At 59.1% G+C, this 17551-nt stretch overlaps 7 protein-coding genes across 7 annotated transcripts; 4 read left to right on the top strand and 3 right to left on the bottom strand.

The window, feature by feature from the left end:
* Positions 1-1300: 1300 nt before the first annotated feature.
* On the top strand, positions 1301-3862 carry BDZ90DRAFT_259957 (hypothetical protein; the record flags this gene model as incomplete). The annotated part of the gene is made up of 1 exon (XM_025508209.1): positions 1301-3862. The coding sequence occupies one exon, from the start codon at positions 1301-1303 to the stop codon at positions 3860-3862; it is 2562 nt and encodes an 853-aa protein (XP_025362745.1).
* A 309-nt stretch (positions 3863-4171) lies between these two features.
* Positions 4172-5695, top strand: BDZ90DRAFT_231891 (Nep1-domain-containing protein). The gene is made up of 2 exons (XM_025506042.1): positions 4172-4928; positions 5015-5695. Exons 1-2 carry the CDS (start codon positions 4278-4280, stop codon positions 5537-5539), a joined length of 1176 nt encoding a protein of 391 aa, XP_025362746.1. The 5' UTR covers positions 4172-4277; the 3' UTR covers positions 5540-5695.
* On the bottom strand, positions 5691-6658 carry BDZ90DRAFT_231893 (hypothetical protein). Its single transcript, XM_025506043.1, has 2 exons — positions 6279-6658; positions 5691-6194 (listed from the first exon to the last, which is right to left on the bottom strand). Exons 1-2 carry the CDS (start codon positions 6541-6543, stop codon positions 5749-5751), a joined length of 711 nt encoding a protein of 236 aa, XP_025362747.1. The 5' UTR covers positions 6544-6658; the 3' UTR covers positions 5691-5748.
* Positions 6659-6993: 335 nt separating this feature from the next.
* Positions 6994-8539, top strand: BDZ90DRAFT_231894 (hypothetical protein). Its single transcript, XM_025506044.1, has one exon. It carries the CDS (start codon positions 7175-7177, stop codon positions 8150-8152), a length of 978 nt encoding a protein of 325 aa, XP_025362748.1. The 5' UTR covers positions 6994-7174; the 3' UTR covers positions 8153-8539.
* Positions 8540-9112: 573 nt separating this feature from the next.
* BDZ90DRAFT_259961 (hypothetical protein) lies at positions 9113-10717 on the top strand (the record flags this gene model as incomplete). Its single annotated transcript, XM_025508210.1, has 1 exon — positions 9113-10717. The coding sequence occupies one exon, from the start codon at positions 9113-9115 to the stop codon at positions 10715-10717; it is 1605 nt and encodes a 534-aa protein (XP_025362749.1).
* BDZ90DRAFT_231896 (putative CCC2-P-type ATPase) lies at positions 10417-14189 on the bottom strand. The gene is made up of 2 exons (XM_025506045.1): positions 13975-14189; positions 10417-13881 (listed from the first exon to the last, which is right to left on the bottom strand). The coding sequence occupies exons 1-2, from the start codon at positions 14101-14103 to the stop codon at positions 10819-10821; spliced, it is 3192 nt and encodes a 1063-aa protein (XP_025362750.1). The 5' UTR covers positions 14104-14189; the 3' UTR covers positions 10417-10818.
* A 117-nt stretch (positions 14190-14306) lies between these two features.
* BDZ90DRAFT_231897 (phenylalanine ammonia-lyase) lies at positions 14307-17509 on the bottom strand. Its single transcript, XM_025506046.1, has 3 exons — positions 16003-17509; positions 15790-15931; positions 14307-15710 (listed from the first exon to the last, which is right to left on the bottom strand). Exons 1-3 carry the CDS (start codon positions 17223-17225, stop codon positions 14553-14555), a joined length of 2523 nt encoding a protein of 840 aa, XP_025362751.1. The 5' UTR covers positions 17226-17509; the 3' UTR covers positions 14307-14552.
* Between the last annotated feature and the right edge of the window lie 42 nt (positions 17510-17551).

Raw genomic sequence — 17551 nt, forward strand, 5'->3', positions numbered from 1 at the left:
AACGCGAGCTCGTACGTAGGAGCTCCTTCGACTTGGAGATGACCGACCGATAGGCGGCCGTGTCTTGCACAGCGATGCACCCTTAGCCGTCGTGTCGCGTGCTCTATCCCCACCGACCGCCATGTCTGCCCCTCTCGCGCCCTTCTACATATGAGCCAAACCTTGCCTCCTAGTCTAAATGCCAAAGGGTGCGGGCGGAGATTCTGTCTGCTGTGATACACATTCGGCGAGGAGAGCGAAGATGATGCGGTATGCTTGCGGTGACAAGCACCTTCATCGTTGTTTGATCGCGGCATCTTCTATTATACCGTCACCCTCGCTACGTCGTTGCCCTCGTCGTCGCCGTCCGTCGTGGATCGTCGTGAGCCGTTACTGGCGTGTGAGAGCGAGGCGTTGAGCCGTGATGTGAGCGGACCTTGGACGAGCCGTTCGAGCTGCTCTCCTCCGCTTTGCCTGCTTTGCCTGCTCTGCCCGATCACCTCGCCATCGTCGCGGTCCGAATTGTGAAGCTCAAACGACTCAATTCTGCGTGCGTTGAGGCCGAGCCTGCTTGGTTGCTTCGGGCTGCCTCTCGCCGTTCCCTGCCCTGTCCCTCCCCCCTTCCCCCCTCCCCCCCTTCAGTCGTCTGAGTGTCGCGCTGCGCTGCCAAAAAGCATCCATCCGTCGACCGCGTCCGCCGCCCGGCTCTTGCTCGCACTGGGGCAAGCAGCAAGCAAGCAAGGTGAGGACGGACAAAACCTATGCAGGATGAAACGGGAGCCAGGGCAGGCTCGTCGGACGCTTGGACTCTTCGCGACGTCCGATTGACTTGGCTTGACTTAGCATACGATCACCAGATCACACTTTTCCCATCTCACCACTCTACCATCCTTCCTTGATATCCTCTACGCTCCTTTCTGTCAGCTTCGTAGGTCGACGTTCATCCGCGACCGCAACGCCTTGGCGAGCTTATCGCGGCCAGATCAACTAGCTAGCAACGACAACGACTCACGCGGGCTGTGTACACCCGCTCAAAGGCAAGCAAGCAAACCTACAACGACGGGCGCGCCCACCGCCGGCCCCGCCCTCGGACATCTCCTCACCTCAAAGCCGTCAGTTCACCTTGCGTGCCATTGATTCGCAGCAAGGGTCCTGGAGCATCTTCATCATCTCATCACGAGGACGATAGATAGGGCAGATTCTCGAGGCCCTACCCCACGGGGGATCTCCGCCTCGTCGAAGCATACATAGAGCGAGCCAAGAGAGAGACAGACGTCGTAGACACGCATCGACCTCTCCGTCTCCTCCTTCTATGGTCACGATGACTTCGGCCACCTCTTCTCCCCATCCTTCGAACGCCAACGCTCGCCAACACTCGCAGTCGCTGAGCATGGAATTCGAGATGCCGGACTTCAACCTACAGCAATCCCTCGACGACCTCGGGCTATTCAATCTTCCACCTGCCTCGACGTCGACACAATCTGCATCCCTAGTGCAGTCCATGGCTTCATCTTCCCACTTCACCGACGGCAGCGGTAGTGGCAGCGGCGCCGGCACCGGTGCTCCGGTCGACGGTCATCCTAGCCCAGCCGGGTCTCTGTCGAGGAGTGCTCCCGAGAGGCCACTGAGCAGCACCGGATCTCACGCTTCGCCTGGTAGCCATCGACAACGTCAAGAGAGCGCAGCTGCATCGTCGACTGCGGGCCCTTCATCCGGCGCTCACCCCCTCAATACCGTGTACCCGGCCGCCGACCGCACCAACGCCAATGCAACGACGCAGTCTTCAGACGAGGCCAATGCAGCGCTTCAACAGTTACTCTCTTCCATACAGACCAACGGCGTCGACCAACACCAGCAGCGCCAGTCGACCGCTCCTCAGCTCAGCCTGCAGGACATTCAGCGCCTTCTCCTCGAAAAGGAGCGATCAGACCAATTGCAGAATCTCCAGACTGCGTTGCTACGCCAACAGCTTGAGGCACTGCAGCGAGCTCGTCAGAATCCTCAGGTTATGCAGCAGCTGCCTCAGCAGCTTCAAGGGTCGCAGTCGTCTGTCCAGCAGCTCCTTTCTGCTCTGCAGGGCGGCAACGGGCAGCATAGCCAACTCCAGCCAGGCAGCGACGGCATGTCGGCTGACGCCAGTCAGCTCCTCATGAACATTCTCGGCAGCGACTCGCAGGCTGATGTCTCGCACAACATCCCCAAGCTCCTCGCAGATGCCTCCATGCTGGCGCAGTACGGCCTCATCACTCCGCCTGCGTCTGGCGGCCTCAACATGGGCGCATCGATGCAGCAGCGAGGATCAACAACGTCGCAGGCCCCCTTCATGTCGCCTCTGAATATGCCGCAGGGCACGCAGGGTGGAGCGGGACCGGTGCCCTTGTCCCTCAACGCAAGTGCAATGGGCGCAGATGGCTCAGGAGCATTGGGCCAGATTCGCCATCCTTACACGCCCCTCGAGTCACCCGCTGTCACCCCCGCCAGCGTCTTCTCGAACATGAGCCTCGGACACGGCGGTGAGCAATTCTTCTCTCCTCTCACTTCGCCAGCCCTAGTACCGCAGCCAAACTATTACCCTCCCAAGAGCCGCAAGAGCGGTACCACGCCCAGTGCCTCCCCACTTGCATTGCAGGGCAAGCCCGGCCCACTGCCGCGCAAGAACAGGAGTACGACAGCCGAGGCGAGGGCGAACAGGCAGCGACCTAGCCCGCTGATCAAGCCTACGGTCGGTACGACCGGAAGCGTCAAGCGCAAGAAGGACAACAGCAGCAAGCCAGCTTCGCCTGCGACGGTGTCTCAGCCCGAGTCTCGTCGCGCTTCGATCAGTGACAATGGCAATGGGCACTCTCGCTCGTCCAGCCAGGTGGCCACCTTTACACCGATCATGGCTGGCGCGGCCAAGCCCATGGACGCTTCGCCCTCCGAGGGGGCCACATCGACGCCCAGTCCTATCGATATCAGCACGGCAATGGGCCCGCCCCTGTCCACTGCGGGCGGCAAGCCTATGACGCCTGGCAGCCTGATGGGGATCGGTGGCAGTGGCGGTAGCTCAGGGGAGGATTCGTCGAAGCGAAGCGGTAGTCAGTCCTCAAGTCGATTCCGCGCCGACTCGCGAGCGAGTACATCGAGCCAGTCGCTCAGCAACGTCAAGCCGTCCTCGTCCAGCAAGAGCAGCAAGAGCAAGGGCAAGGGCTCTTCCTCTGTCACATTTGCCGCAAACGCCAAGGGCGAAGGTGTCACTACAGGGGGCGATGAAGAGCAAGACGAGGAAGATGAGGATGGCGGCGCCAATGGGGCAGGAGACGTCTCCGCGACATCCGACTCCCGTCGCACATCTCACAAAGCCGCCGAGCAAAAGCGTCGCGATTCCCTGAAGTACTGCTTCGACGAGCTGCGCGGTATGCTGCCTCCCATCACGCTCGATGAGGATGCCCCTGGCGGGTCATACCTGGGACCGGATGGCCTAACGGAAGACGAGGATGCGGAGGGATTCGACCGTGCCGATGTGATGGACCCGGAGTTCAGCAAGACGGCGAATAGGGCGATCAGCAAGGTGGCACTGCTGAGGCACTCTAATGAGTGGATCGTGCGATTGAGGGGCAGATTGGCGAGGAGGGATGCTGCGCTTGGGGCTGCGAGGTGCGAGGTGGAGCAGTTGAGGACGCTCTTGATGGCTCATGGGATCATGCCGCCAGCTGGGATGGGCCAACAGCACCACCAGCAGGCGCAGCATCATCATCAGATGCAGCAAGCGCTTCACCATCATCATCAACAGCAGCAGCAGCAGCAGCACATGGGTCACTTCATGATGCCAGGGGGCGGAGGCGCGGGAGGGGGCGGCAGTGTGCCTGGAGGCGTACCTGCACCTGGGATGGACTGGAGCTGAGCAGAGGCGAGCGGAGATAATGGAAATACCATTCTGACGATGATGTCTTTGCTACCTTACTCACATTTGCATCTCGTTGATAATACAGAGTCGCACATATCTCACGATCATCGCAGACTGTTCTTGCAACCTTTGAGCCTGAGTGGTGTAGAAGAGAGAAAGCCATGACGCCAGAGCGGGCGCGTCTGGCGGCCTGGGAAACGAGGCGCTCTGGCGGAGAGGCGCAGAGTCAGGCGAGGCGGGTCAATTTTTTGGGCGGAGGCGCGGGCTGAGAGCAGACGAGGCCGCACTTTGCTCGCAACGAGAAGGCAGCGAGCGCATCGCAACTCAACGCAAGGAGCATACAGCCACGACTCCTTCGCTCCTCTATCATCATCCATCTTGGTCCTTCCCCTAGCACAGCAGTGCTACCAAAATGTCTTCCTCTGCTTCATCTTCCCCGCGCTCTTCACCTGAGCCGACGTCTTCAGCGGCAGGTCGGGCCATCAAGCCCCTCCCCAAGGATGGGTCTGCCTCGCCCAAGCGACGTTCTCTTCGTCCTGATGCGCCCGCCTTCTCGCCTTCCAGCAATGCTGCTGGCCCTTCATCGGCGGCAAAGGGGTCGAAGCTGAAGCATGCCCTGCCACCCAAGCCCGTAGCTAGCACCAGCTACTCAACCAAGCCCCCCAAAGCGGCAGAGACGACTGTGGTAAAGGAGGACGGCGATGAAGAGGACGAGGAAGAAGATGTTGCAGAACCCGCTGCTACCACATCAGCTGCTGTCCCTGCCGCTGCCACGAAGCCGATTTCCTCTTCCTCGTCCTCCTCGACCAAGCGTCTCAAAGTAGACTCCTCCCTCGTCCCCCTCGCCCCCAAGCTGAGCAAGACGGCCGCAACTAGCTCCACCCCGCCTCAGCGTCTGATCGTTGTTCTGGAGCAGGCTTGCCTTGAGACCTACAAGATGTCGTCTTCCTCGGGCAAAGGCGGAGACGACAAATACGTTCTGCTCAACTGCGATGATCATCAGAGGGTGTTGGCCAGGATGGGAAGGGATATCGCTGAGGCCAGGCCGGATATTGTGCATCAGGTGCGTACTCTCAACACCTCACGGATGTGCTGCTTCATTCTCCTCCCCGAACTGACCAACTCCTTTCTGAATTTCCGCTTGCTTAGTGTCTCCTCACTCTCCTCGACTCTCCGCTCAACAAGGCGGGCATGCTGCAAGTCTACATCCACACAGCGAAAGGCGTCCTGATCGAGGTCAATCCGCAGATCCGTATCCCGCGCACATTCAAGCGCTTCGGTGGCCTGATGGTCCAACTACTGCAACGACTCTCCATTCGATCGGTCAACGGCTCCGAGAAGCTGCTCAAGGTCATCCGTAATCCCGTCACGGATCACTTTCCGCCGGGCACGTACAAGATCACCCTCTCGTACGATGCACCCTTGAGGAGGTTGAGCTCGCACTTGCCGACTTTGTTGAACAAGCCGCAGGAGGGTGCAACCCCCGGGCCGGATGGAAAGCAGCAGCCCAGGACGCTGGCCGTCTTCTTGGGAGCTATGGCGCATGGGAAGGACGACTTTGCTGATCAGTATGGATTGGATGAGAAGATGAGTCTCAGCGAGTACTCGTTGAGTGCGTCTGTGGCCTGTGGAAAGTTCTGCTGTGCTATGGAGGAGATCTGGGATGTATGCTAGGCGCGAGTGATTGCCCGGGCCAGGGAAGACAGCGTTCGGTAGAGAAAGGGAGAGAGTGGAGGCAGACGTCACGATGTCCTTCTGAGCGAGTACAGATACGCGTGTGATGGCGAGAATTGGCTTGCATGCAATAGTACAGATGATTTTGGTCTCGTCGTCGTCGTCGTCGTTTTTGGGTGCTGGCTCTTGGCGTGCGCTTCCCGCCTCTCTCACTCGTATTGCTCTCCACCCCCACCATCATCATCTCCACCGTCATCTTCCCCATTATCAAAGTAGTTCTGTGCATAATCATCGTCCTCCTCATCCTCGTAATTGCCTAGCTGCTCCTCATCATCTGCATCATCCAACCCACCATCGTCATCGTCATCCAGCCCAGCCCCGGCCGCTGCAGCCTCATCATCGTCCCCTCCTCCTGCTTTAGCAGCCTTCATAGCTTCAAAGGCATCCCAGTCGAATTTGCCTTCGGTATTGCCGCGACGTAGCTGCTGTGCTTGCTCCTTTTTGGCGCGCTGCTCCTCGCGACGAGTCTCGCCTTCCATATACTGGCGCCAGATTTCGCGAGGGAAGACTTCGCGTTGCAGCGTGAGATCTTTTGATTGAAGTGAGGGGGCAGGTTGCTCCTCTGGACGGTAGCGATCAGTGTAGCGAGGAAGGTCTTTGGGCGCGATGGTGGCAGGGAGGTGTCAATGCCTTGGCTTCCATTGTCATTGGACATCTGATCGGGGCAGCGCGCACTCACCTTTGACCTTCTTCTCCGTCTCCCTGGGCCAGTACGGCCCGCGTCTCATGGCATCCAAGTAGTCCAACTGCAACTGAGCAGCCCTTCTCTCCTTCTCGCTAGGCGGTGCTGGCTTGGGGAGGTCGGGCATGTAAGGGTAGAGATGCTCTGACGACTGGCCTTGGATGGTGGACATGACATCGCCGTAGGAGAGGTGGCCGAGGGGTACGGTGGGCTTGCCCCCTCGCCCGCCGCCGCGACCACCACCACGACCGCCTCGCGACATGTCTGCGGACAAGCTGAGAAGAGTTTTGCTTCGAAGTGAAGTCGAGACGACCCTCTTCTATCCAGAACAGCTGACTTGACCAGGCCCTTGATGCTCTCGATGTTGCGTTGAATTGTCCAGATCCAAAATCTCAAAGTCGCAGGTCGCAGCTGCTGCCTGCCTGGATGCCGCCCACCCGCGCTCCCGCGCTCCCGTGCTTCCGCCAAGCGCGACTGCTTCACGCTTTTCGCCTCGGCGCTGCCTTTGTGCCGCTTGACTGCCCGGCAGAAATGGCCTTCGGTGCAGCTCACGAACCTCAGGTCCGCCTGCCGCCCCGCCGCTGTTGACAAGGGACGCAGAACCGGGGCAGAGAGCAACGACGGACGACGACACGATGCCCCTCTTCGTTCCTCCTTTCCATTCATCACCATCCTCTCGCCGCGAGTGCTTGCTGAGCAGCATCACACACTCTCTCTTCATCACCCTCGGTCCATCCACTTCACTTCACTCTACTTCATTTGGAGCTTGAAGCTTCCAATTCATCCCACGCTCTTCTCGCCTTAAAGCTTGACACGCTCATTACTCTCTTTGCTCAACACACAAAACCTCTCGCAGCAACGTATCGCCCTCTCAACCCTCCACGCCTCTCGTCATGCTCGCATTCTCCCCACGATCCCTCGCCTTCGGCCTCGCGGCTGCTCTGGTTGCCGTTAGCTCTGCTGCGACTGCGCAGACAACGACCTCGTCCGCCGTCTCGGGCATTCCGACGGGCATCTCATCAAACTGCTCTTCCTTCCTCACCAAGCTCAACGCAGACAGCAGCATCAAAGCATGCACTGCCCCTCTTCTCTCCGCCACAACCTACTACACCAACGCCACCAAGTCTTCTTCAGCAAAGAATGCAGCTTCGGGCGCTCTGCAAGAGTCTCTCTCAAGGCTCTGCGGCGCGAACACGGGATGCGATTCGGGATTGATCAGGCAGTACTTGAGCGAATTCTGGTCAAGCTGCACGCCAGAGATCAAGAGCCAGACGGACGGAGTACTGGACGTGTATGATGTGCTTTACCTCCTGAACCCTTTCAGGGAGGCCATCTGCTCCAAGGACGATGATGGCAATTTCTGTCTTACCACGGTTGCGTCTACCGCGGATGGCAGTAAGACGAAGCGCAGCGCCGATGAGCTGCAAGAGGACTTCAACGAGGAGGAAGCAGAGTTCTTCTCGCAACTCCAGGAGCGCTTGCATCGCCGTCAATCGGACGCAAGCGACACTGCTGGCTCGACGGTCAGCAACTCCTCGCTGCCAAACATCGCCTTCCTTTTCGTCCAGCCGAACAGCGACAAGTCTGCCCTCTGCTCCGCATGCACGCAGAACATTCTCGCCTCGTACATCAAGTTCGAGACGTCTATCCCCTACGCGATTGGGTTGAGCAATTCAAAGGCGCTCGCCGGGCAGAGCGCGTTGTACAAGGCCGGGAAGGAAAAGTGTGGTGGCAAGTGGGCACCAAAGATCAATTCCATCGCTGGCACGACGGATTTCGCCAAGGTGGCGGCTGCACCGCAGGGCGTCAGGGCGAGTGCTGCCGTGATGGCGCTGGTGGCGGGTGTAGCAGCATTGGTCATGGCTGCGTGAGCGGACGACTTAGCACGGGAAGTATGGCCATTTGCTTGTCACGCTTCCCAAGATGGACTCTCGCAGCGCATCGTCACCACCACCACCAACACCACTACTACGGATCAATTTCCCATCACGGCCCGTTCAAGGATCCCGGCCGAGGCCATCCCCTTCACCTCTCTATTCCACCAACGCTTCCTTCCTCGCTCACGCAAGCCTCGTTTCGTTCTTCACCCGCGGCGCAGCAAGTCGTCCGTCTATTACCCACTTCGGGCTCTTTTCATTGCTCTCTTTTTTGATTTCCACGCCTCGCCCCTGTAACAGACCGTCGCCTCGTTTGCGTTTCCTCGCTACGCTACCCCTCTCCCTTCACTTCAGTGGAAGGCAATCTCGTCTCGCTGGTCGTCACGATGCAATGAATGAATGCGTTTCTGATTCTGGGCCGTTGAACAAGAGCATGACTAGATGGGCTTTGCCAACGGGTAGCGAGAAAGGCCGTGCGCGACCCAGTGTCGGACGAGGGCGAGCGGGAGCTTCGAGCGGAAGGCCGAGTGTTGGCTTTACTCCTCCTCGTCACTCGACGGCATACACGCATATTGGCCATGGCACTGCTGCACTACAACGAAGGAACAGATGGAAGATAGACATCGGTACTGGCCCCCAACAGACCAGCATGATAGCCATCGCTGGCAACCGACTCGCGACGGTCGGTCGCCGCCGCCGCCGCCAGGACCACCACCGGGTCCACCACCTCCTCGTCCTGCTGCGCTGAGCAGGCCTGCCCAGCACGGAGGTCCTCCTATGCAAGGGCAAAGCAGAGGTCCGTTGCATTCTGGTGCCTCAAGGGATGAAGAAGGAGATTGGCGGCGCACCTCGCAGCCAACTCGCATTCTCATTCTCTCCAACCTCGCGTCAAACGATGGTCAGACGGCAGCTCACCTCGCTCTCAGCATCAGCACCATCGATCATCCCTCGTCGATGGTCGTGAGAGCCCTGCAGCGGGTGGTGCTCGTTGTTACTACAGGTGGCCCTGCTGCGAAGGAGGATAGGGCTGAGCAACAGAAGAAAGAGAGCAAGACAGCCTTTGCCTTCTTCAGCAGCGTCGAGGCCGCAGGGATCGCTCTGGAGGCGCTGAGAGCCAGAGAGCTATTTCAGGCCAAGACCGCTCATATCGCAGCACTCAGCAACGACAGTCAGGGATCAGGTAGCAAGGGGCAGCACATTGACTTTGCTCGTTTCAGCTCCCACTTCATCCAGGCAGGCGAGGGCCGAGGCAATCCTGCCTGCGGCGGTGAGGATGCTTCACCAAGCTGGACTACAACTTGGCACGACGACGAGACAGGCCATGATTGGCAGCCGGTTGATCCAGAAGCGAAATGTCAGATCTGGCAAAAGGGCTGGCCGTTGCCACTGCCTAATCCAGGCCGAGAGAAAACCGAGGGTCGTCCTCCCTCCCACCAGCAAGCAGAGAAGTCACAAGCATCCTCTGAGAAGCACAAGAAAGCCAAGGTCCCACCAGCCCCGCCGATACTCGGAGGTAAGCTAAATGCGGCGCACAATATCGCTCATTGGGGGAGGAAGCAGGAGGAGCTGCACGGCGTCGGGCTGTCCACCGTCGCTGCGACGAAGTCATCAATTCCAGCCGCATCGGCGCCTATGCAGCCCACAGCGCCATCAATATCAACCACGTCACAGTGGAAATCCATTCCTCCATCAACCACCTTACCTTCTTCAGCCCCATCCGTCACTTCGCACAGGGAGAGCGAAAGCTTCACCGACCCTGACCCGGCCGTCCTCGCCTGCTACCTATGCTCGCGACGCTTTAAGACCCCAACCCAACTTGCCAAGCACGAGGCTCAGTCTGAACTACACAGGGGCAATTTGGCGGATGAGAGCAAGAGAGCGGAGGGTAGGGAGCGGAAGAGAGAAGCGAGGGACAAGGATAAGAGGGAGAGAAAGGAGGCAGCGCAGGTTGAGGGAGAAGAGCCTTCAGCCGAAGTCGCGAAGGAAGCGCAGAACAACGAGGTGGATTGCGCCTCCGGTGAGGCAGCTGCAGCTATCGTCGCCCCCTCCGTTGCTCCTCCTCAACCACAGTATAGGGATCGAGCCCTGGAGCGTCGCGTCGCCTTCGGGATCGACGAATCTGCCCTGTCCCAAGCCAAGCGCGCCAAACGTCATCATCAACAGGACCGTACCTTTCATCCCGGTCCTCCTGCTCCTACCGCATGTTCTGCTGCTCAGCCGGAACCTGAGCCGCAGCCGGCAAGCGGTCGTGCCCTCGACGACAGTAATGTCGGTCATGCAATGTTGCGCGCCATGGGCTGGGAGATTGGGCGAGGCTTGGGTGAAGGGGAGAAGGAGGGTAGGGCAGAGCCTGTTGAGGCTGTGCTGGGTTTTGGTGGGGAGGAGAGGGCCGGCATTGGTGCGACGAGGAGGGTTGAGGAGACTACACTACCTGTCGGCGTGGCAGGGATAGGCATGATGCAAGGCTCGATGCTTGACCAGGCGAGGGGGGCGAGAAGAAGGAGGTATGAGGAGATAGCCGCAGGCGAGGGAGAGGGAAGCCAAGGCCAGCAGCGATGACATGGCAGTATAGTGGAAGCTCTACATTAATGCACGGTTACAGAACAGATTCGAGCGGAATTGTCAGGATATCACGTAAAGTGAACAATCGGCTGCGAGTCTCAAGCCATCTCGTACGCTTCGTCCTCCTCCGGCCCGCTGACGACGACGGAGGGCAAAGCCTGATACTGAGCCGACGAGGAAAGCGCCGCAGTGGTTGGTGTCGCTGCTGCTGGCCCTGCGAGTGATCCACGCCGTGTGTCTCCCCGTCGCGAAAAGAGGCTCGCGGCACGACTCGCCAAGCTGTCCAGCCATACAAAGGCCGAGCCGGGCCGGCCACGAGTGGCGCCCACAGCCTCGTACTCATCGAGAGCGTCTTCGTCATCGTCCTCCGCCGACTTCTTGCTCTCCAACACAAGGCCGTCCTCCCCATCAGCGCCTCCTTCAAGATGCCTCGGTCTCCTCCACCACTTCAAAGTCAGGCTCCCGCCCACAACACTAACACTACTAGCAGCCATAGCTGCTCCCGCCATCATGGGATGCATCTTCCAGCCCCAGGGCAGGCCGACACCCATGGCCAGCGGTAGAGCGACCAGATTATAGCAGGTAGCCCAGGCAAAGTTGAGCCTGATCTGGAGGAAGATCCGGCGGGAGAGCAGGAGAGAGGATGGCACATCTAAGAGGGAATTGCGCACCAGTACGATGCTGGCAGATTCCAAGGCGATGTCCGAGCCGGAGGAGAGGGCGATGCCGCAGTCTGCAGAGGCGAGAGCGGGGCTGTCGTTGATGCCGTCTCCCACCATTGCTATCCCCCCTTCCGACCCCCTTGGGTCGAGGGCTAGGTCCCGCCTCAGCTCCTGGATGAGCTCACTCTTCCCCTGCGGCGTCCTGCTCGCATACACGTCGTGCTCGTCATCTATCCCGACCTGTCTTGCCACGGCCCGCGCGGTAGCTTCCGTGTCTCCCGTGACCAAGGCGGTGGAGATGCCCATGGAGTGCAGGGCTCGGATCGCCCGCCGCGCTTCTGGACGAACTTGGTCTGCGAGAGAGAGGGCGAGTATGACTTGCGAGTCGAGCGTCACATACACAAGGGTACGGGCGAGATGCTCCTCGACTTGGGCAAAGGTACTGAGGCTCGGTGGAAGGTGGGGCGAGACCATCTCCTTCTTGCTGCTGCTACCGGCCCCGCCGAATAGACGAGAATTCCCGATCGATAGGTGGTGCGGGTGTGACGAGGAAGCGTTGCTTCTGACCGTGCCAGTGACTCCCTGCCCCGTAATGCTCTGGAATGACTCGACAGCCAGGCCCGTGGAGCCCTCCGTCCCCTCTGCAATACCACAGCGTCGCCTTGCGTAAGCCGCAATAGCGTTTCCGAGGGGATGCTCGCTTTTGCCCTCCAACGCACCAACCATCTCCAGTGCATCGCGCCGCCTCAGCGTCAACCTATTCCCATCTTCATCGCCCAACACAGGTGCATCGAGGTCCTCATCGTGCGCCGTGACCGGCCCGCCAGCCCATGCCACTCCCACAACAGCCACCTTTCCCCTCGTGAGCGTGCCGGTCTTATCGAAGAGGACTTTGCGGATCTTTACGCTCGCCTCCAGCGGTCCACCACCCTTGATGAGGATGCCGTGTTGCGCCCCGACTCCTGTGCCTACCATCACCGCCGTGGGTGTCGCCAAGCCCAGTGCGCAGGGGCAAGCCACCACCACGACGGAGATGCACAACTTGAGGCAGACCGCAAATTTGGTTGCGTGCTCCTCCCTGAAGACTTGGGGGAGGTGATCTGGCCCAAGCAGATGAGCGAGTGCCATCCAGCTCACAAAGGTGAGCAAGCCGAGCCCGATTACTGTAGGCACGAAGACGCCCGCTATCCGGTCGGCAAAGGCCTGAATGGGAGCCTTGCTCGTCTGAGCCTCAGAAACTAGTCGCACAATTTGCGAGAGGGAGGTGTCCTTCCCTGCGCGATGGACCAAAAAGTCGAAGGAGCCGAGACCATTGACCGTGCCTCCAATGACGGGTGAGCCGACCCGCTTGGTGACAGGCATAGACTCTCCGGTGACGACGGACTCGTCTACCGTGCTGGAGCCGCGCACAACGACACCATCTGCGGGGATGCGATCACCGGGAACAACCTTGACGTAGTCACCCCTCTGCACCAGCTCACCCGGCACGCGCTTCTCAGCCGAGCACTTCTCCCCGTCGGTGTAGATGACGGCCGCAGTAGGCGCCAAGCTGATGAGTCTGCTCAGAGCCTCGGACGTCTTGCCTTTAGCTGCATTCTCAAGATAGCGACCGAAGGAGACAAATGTGATGAGCATGGTCGATGTATCGAAGAATGTTGCCGGCTTTCCGCACATGTGCTCGGGTGTTGAGGAGCAAAAGAGGCCAAAGAGCATGGAGAAGGCGGAGTAGGTGAACGAGGCCGTGGTACCGAACACGACCAGGACGTCCATTGTTGCCGAGCGATGCTTGAGAGCCTTCCATGCCGTGCGATAGAAACGGCGGCCGACTCCGAATTGGACGGGAATAGTAAGGGCCAAGCAGAGGACGTCGGTCAGGTAAAGCTGTGTGATTGGCTGCCACATGAGGATAGACCGGGTGACGGACCATTTGGGGAGGACCATACTGATGAGAAAGACGGGTACGGCCATAGTGAGCGAGGCAATGAAGGCTTGTCGCCACTGCGTGACCTCCTTGACCCGACTGAGCGACTGAAGCTGCGTCGAGTCGCGATCATCGGCGAGGACGACATCGAAACCTGCGTCCTCTATGCGTTCCACGATGTCGCGTAAGCCCAGCTGCTTGGCGTCGTACCGGACTTTGGCTCGCTCTGTCGCTAGAGCTACTTCGCATGACTGGACACCAGCCAGCTCGAGGACTCCAGACTCGATGCTGGCTACGCAGGCGGAGCAGGTCATGCCGTAGACGGAGAGCGTCGCCTCCTCGATGGCTGGTGCAGCGTCGCCTTGCTCAGCTGCTTGCGTCGATGATGTCTGCTTTGAGGCTGAATCGACCTTGACATCGCTGAGTACTATAGCATCGAATCCAACATCTTCGACTTCCTCAACGATTTTTTCGACCGTCCATTGAGAAGGCGCATAATCGACGACAGCTCGCTCAGCAAGGAGAGCAACGGAGACGTCGAGGATGCCGGGCTGTTTACGCAACATAGATTCGATGGACTGGTAGTGGCGGGCGCGGATGACAGGGAATTGCGATGATCAGTGGATGTTCGTTTTATCTGATGGTAGCTGCGGATCCGCGCTAGTAATCACCTCGACGCATGCGCCACAAGTCATGCCCTCGACTCGCAGGGTCGCCGTAGCTCGATCCATTGCTGCGCCACCTCCTTGGCCGTCTGGAAGCATGTTGCGAGGTGAAGACGCATCATCCACGGCGCTCATGGCTTGGCTGTAAGGAGTTGTATCGCATCCAAAGAATGGGTTCGAGGGGAAAGAGGAGAAAGGAAATTCGTCTGAGAGGAAAGGTAGGAAAGAGTGCAGCAAACATTGAACGGCTAGCGCCGCCGCACGACTCGCCGTCTCCGTCTCCGTCATCCGTCGATAAAGCGGATCTAAGACTCCGAGCCACCTCACCTGGCCCGCGTGGCACTCATCTCGGGCAATAGGGTGGCAGCCGCCGGCAACTCTATCCCACGCCGAAAACGTCTGACGTTGGGCTCCCGTGACGGCGAAGGGTCACGCAAGAGCTCAACCGGTGTTGAGCTTGGTGTTGACTGTCTCTTCTTCGTTGCTCAAGACCGTCATTAGGGCAAAGGATATGCTAGTGTGCGCTGTGAATCAAAGGCCGCTTTGCCAGCTGTCTCCGCTCTGCTCGATCCATCAACCTTGCCTCAATCGCGGGCGTCGGGCCCCTCTTTCTTGATGTCCATCCCCCTCCTCTCCTCCTCGTCAAAGAAATGCTTGATAGCCTCAGCTATCTTCCCATCCCTGATGGCCTCGTACAGCCTGGTGACGCGTCCGCCTACGGTGCTCTTCCAAGCGGCGCCGTCACTCCCACCAGCGCTCCCAACACCCACACCGTGAACAGCACCTCGGCCAAAAGAGCTTTTCAGCTGTGTTCCCTTGCGCGGGTGCGGCCCAGACCAGGCTTCGATTCCCAGCTCGCTGCGGACGAAGGTGAGGATGCGTTCCGTAAGGGCACACGGATGTCCGTGCTCTTCCTTCTGAGTCCTGAGTATCCCGTCACTCCTGCTCTCCTCATAGAGCCTGCAGATGTGCCTACCCACAGCCGCCAAGATCTTCTCCCTGCTATTCCACTCCTTCATCCCCTCATCAAGATGTCGGCCTGACGACTCGCTCTCCAGCATCGCAGCGACAAAGAAGTTCGGATCAGACATCACGTATAGCGATGACGCCGCGTCATTGGCTCGCGTAGTGTAGTCTAGGTGGCCCTTGGTGATGAAGCAGAGAACGAGTCGCTCGACTATGCGCTCGACCGTAGCTTCAGAGGAAAGAAAGGCGTGACTCTCTTCCGGAAAGTGAGGCGAATCGCGTGTGTACCACGCATAGACTTTGTCGATCGAGAGACGGTCCCTTGAGAGACGCTTTGCAGCATCCTTCAGCCAGGCGTGAAGCTTGCCAACAAAGAGCACAAAAGCGAGACGGAGGTCTATAGCCTGCGTGACGACCATGAGTGCATTTGCACAGAGCTTGCTCAAAGTCTCGACCGCCATGGCTGTGTATCGTGCTGATACGAGCGCGAGAGAATTTATACTCTGGTTGTGCATCTCGGCGCTCATGCAGAGGTGGTTGACACGATTGGCCAGGTAGGCCAGCTCGGACATGTAAGCTGCGCTTGCGATATCCAGGCCTTTGAGCCCGCCGTCCTTGTTGGGGCCATCACAGGGTGCGAGACAAGGCTCCAGTCCGTTGGACATTGAGGCGTTGAGGAGCTCGGTTTGTTGGGCGAAGACGATACGGCCTAAAGTGGCAAGACCATCCCGCGTCTTTTCAGTCGCGTTGGTCACGGCAGTGGCTTGGAAGTTGCCCTGCGTGGGAACGGATTGGGAGGAAAAGGTAGATGAGTGCCAGGCTGTGTGCGAGCTCGATATGCTTGCGCGCACTAACCGCATGGAGGACCTCGGATGTGGCGGGATCCATCAAAGGGTTGTCTGTGCTTGAGTTGATTTCGATCTCTAGATTGTGATGAGCAGCGATAAAGTCCTCGACGACGGGGCCGATCCACTGAGGTGCGGTACGAGCGGGGTAGCTGCAGGAGTTTGCGAAGCAGTCGAATCAGTTGACGCCTCTTCAATCTCTACCGCTGCCATGCCTACTCACCGATCTTGCTTGAGAAAGAGTCCATCGACCTGCGCTCCGGCTTCAGCAGTAGACTTCGTCCCAGCACGCCAGAGCAGCTCGACAGGGCTGCTTGTCTTTTCCTTCGCCGCATCTTGTAACATTCCACTGCTGGCCAACCAACGCCTCAAGTTGCGTGCTACCTGCACCTGCCCAGGGTGAGGACGCGCCGTGTCGTGTAGAAAGGCAGAGAAGGGCTCCTTGAAGCCTAACGATGCCTCACAGGCCATTGCGGTGACGACCTGCGTGAGGGCGAGCAAGCCGTGGGCGTCGTACAATGCCTGAGAGGCAACGGAGGCAGCAACTGCCGTACCGTTGATGATAGCTAGTACCTCCTTTGGCTGGTAGACGAAAGTGGGCACGCTGAGCTGCTGTAGAGCCTCGCGAGCGGACATGCGTTCTCCCTTGATGTCGACCTGGATTCCTGCATGCCCGCATAGAGCGTAGGCGATGTAAGCAAGTGGCATGAGGTCTCCGCTAGCGGAGATGGACCCCTGCGTGGGTACGACAGGCGTGACGTTCAGCACCAGCAAGTGTCGAAGAGCAGCGATGAGCTCCCAACGGACGCAGGAGTGTGCGCGGAGAAGGTTGTTGATGCGGAGCAACATGGCACCGCGTACCCAGGCGGTAGGAAGGGTGTGAGATGGCCCGCTCATGGAGGGCGTGGTTGAATCTATGCCGGCGAGGAGACCTTCAAGGGCGTTTGCGATTGAGTCGGCTTGTGAGGAGGGTAGAGTGGAAGCAGCATTTCCGCCGAAGCTGGTCGTGACGCCGTACACGGTGCGATCTCTGCTTGAGACGAGAGTGGCGAGAGCTTGATTGCCAGCCTCGACGGCGCATTGACGAGCGTCTGCGTCCAGCTGAAAGCTGCTCTTGTGACGGGCGATGGCGTTGAGATAGCCAATGGTGAGAGATGAGCCGGTGAGCTTCAGTGTTCCGTCGGTACCGGTGCCGTGAGCTAAGGTTTCGAGGAAGAGAGCATTGTGCGTAGGCGGACCATGATGAGGTACAAAAGAAGCGCGGACTCCGTCATGGCCATCTCCATGGTGGCCGTTGCTCATTAGAATGTGAGGTGAGGGACGTATGGGAGTGGTGAGGGGAGGAGGCGGATGCTGAGGATGGTGAGAGAGAGGGCAAGGAACAGAGGATCGTTGTCGTGTTGCTGGTGAGAGGTCAGGAGTCAAGGTTAGTCGTCGCTTGGTCATGACTGCTTGAGGGTGGATGTGCTTCGGTTGCGCTAAGTCTATGGTCTGACTTCAGGGTGGGTTTGCAGGCTGACTGACGTGTCTCAACGAGTGAAGTGCATTTCCATTGCGAGTCAGCGTCAGCGAAGCGGGTAGCCGCATCTCGTTGTGGGTCAACACCCTGTGCCGCCTTCTAGATGCCGCCTTTGCAGCATCCTTGTCATCTTTGCGGAGAGACGCTCGCAGGTCTGCAATTGGAAGCCGGTATCAACGATGGTCGGGGCATTTGAAGAGGTACAGCCTTGATGGAAAGCAACGAAGCAAGCACAGCCAGCCGCCGCCAAGAG

This window comes from Jaminaea rosea, assembly GCF_003144245.1.
Source record: "Jaminaea rosea strain MCA 5214 unplaced genomic scaffold BDZ90scaffold_5, whole genome shotgun sequence".
In the NCBI taxonomy this organism is placed as follows: Eukaryota; Fungi; Basidiomycota; class Exobasidiomycetes; order Microstromatales; genus Jaminaea; species Jaminaea rosea.

Coding starts and splice junctions, on each gene's coding strand:
- BDZ90DRAFT_231891 (XM_025506042.1), top strand. CDS start 4,278: ATGTCTTCCTCTGCTTCATCTTCCCCGCGCTCTTCACCTGAGCCGACG. Junction 4,929..5,014: donor GGCCGGATATTGTGCATCAG/GTGCGTACTCTC, acceptor CCGCTTGCTTAG/TGTCTCCTCACTCTCCTCGA.
- BDZ90DRAFT_231893 (XM_025506043.1), bottom strand. CDS start 6,543: ATGTCGCGAGGCGGTCGTGGTGGTGGTCGCGGCGGCGGGCGAGGGGGC. Junction 6,195..6,278: donor GACGGAGAAGAAGGTCAAAG/GTGAGTGCGCGC, acceptor TCGCGCCCAAAG/ACCTTCCTCGCTACACTGAT.
- BDZ90DRAFT_231894 (XM_025506044.1), top strand. CDS start 7,175: ATGCTCGCATTCTCCCCACGATCCCTCGCCTTCGGCCTCGCGGCTGCT.
- BDZ90DRAFT_231896 (XM_025506045.1), bottom strand. CDS start 14,103: ATGAGCGCCGTGGATGATGCGTCTTCACCTCGCAACATGCTTCCAGAC. Junction 13,882..13,974: donor CTTGTGGCGCATGCGTCGAG/GTGATTACTAGC, acceptor CGCCACTACCAG/TCCATCGAATCTATGTTGCG.
- BDZ90DRAFT_231897 (XM_025506046.1), bottom strand. CDS start 17,225: ATGACCAAGCGACGACTAACCTTGACTCCTGACCTCTCACCAGCAACA. Junction 15,932..16,002: donor CTCTTTCTCAAGCAAGATCG/GTGAGTAGGCAT, acceptor AAACTCCTGCAG/CTACCCCGCTCGTACCGCAC. Junction 15,711..15,789: donor CATCCGAGGTCCTCCATGCG/GTTAGTGCGCGC, acceptor GTTCCCACGCAG/GGCAACTTCCAAGCCACTGC.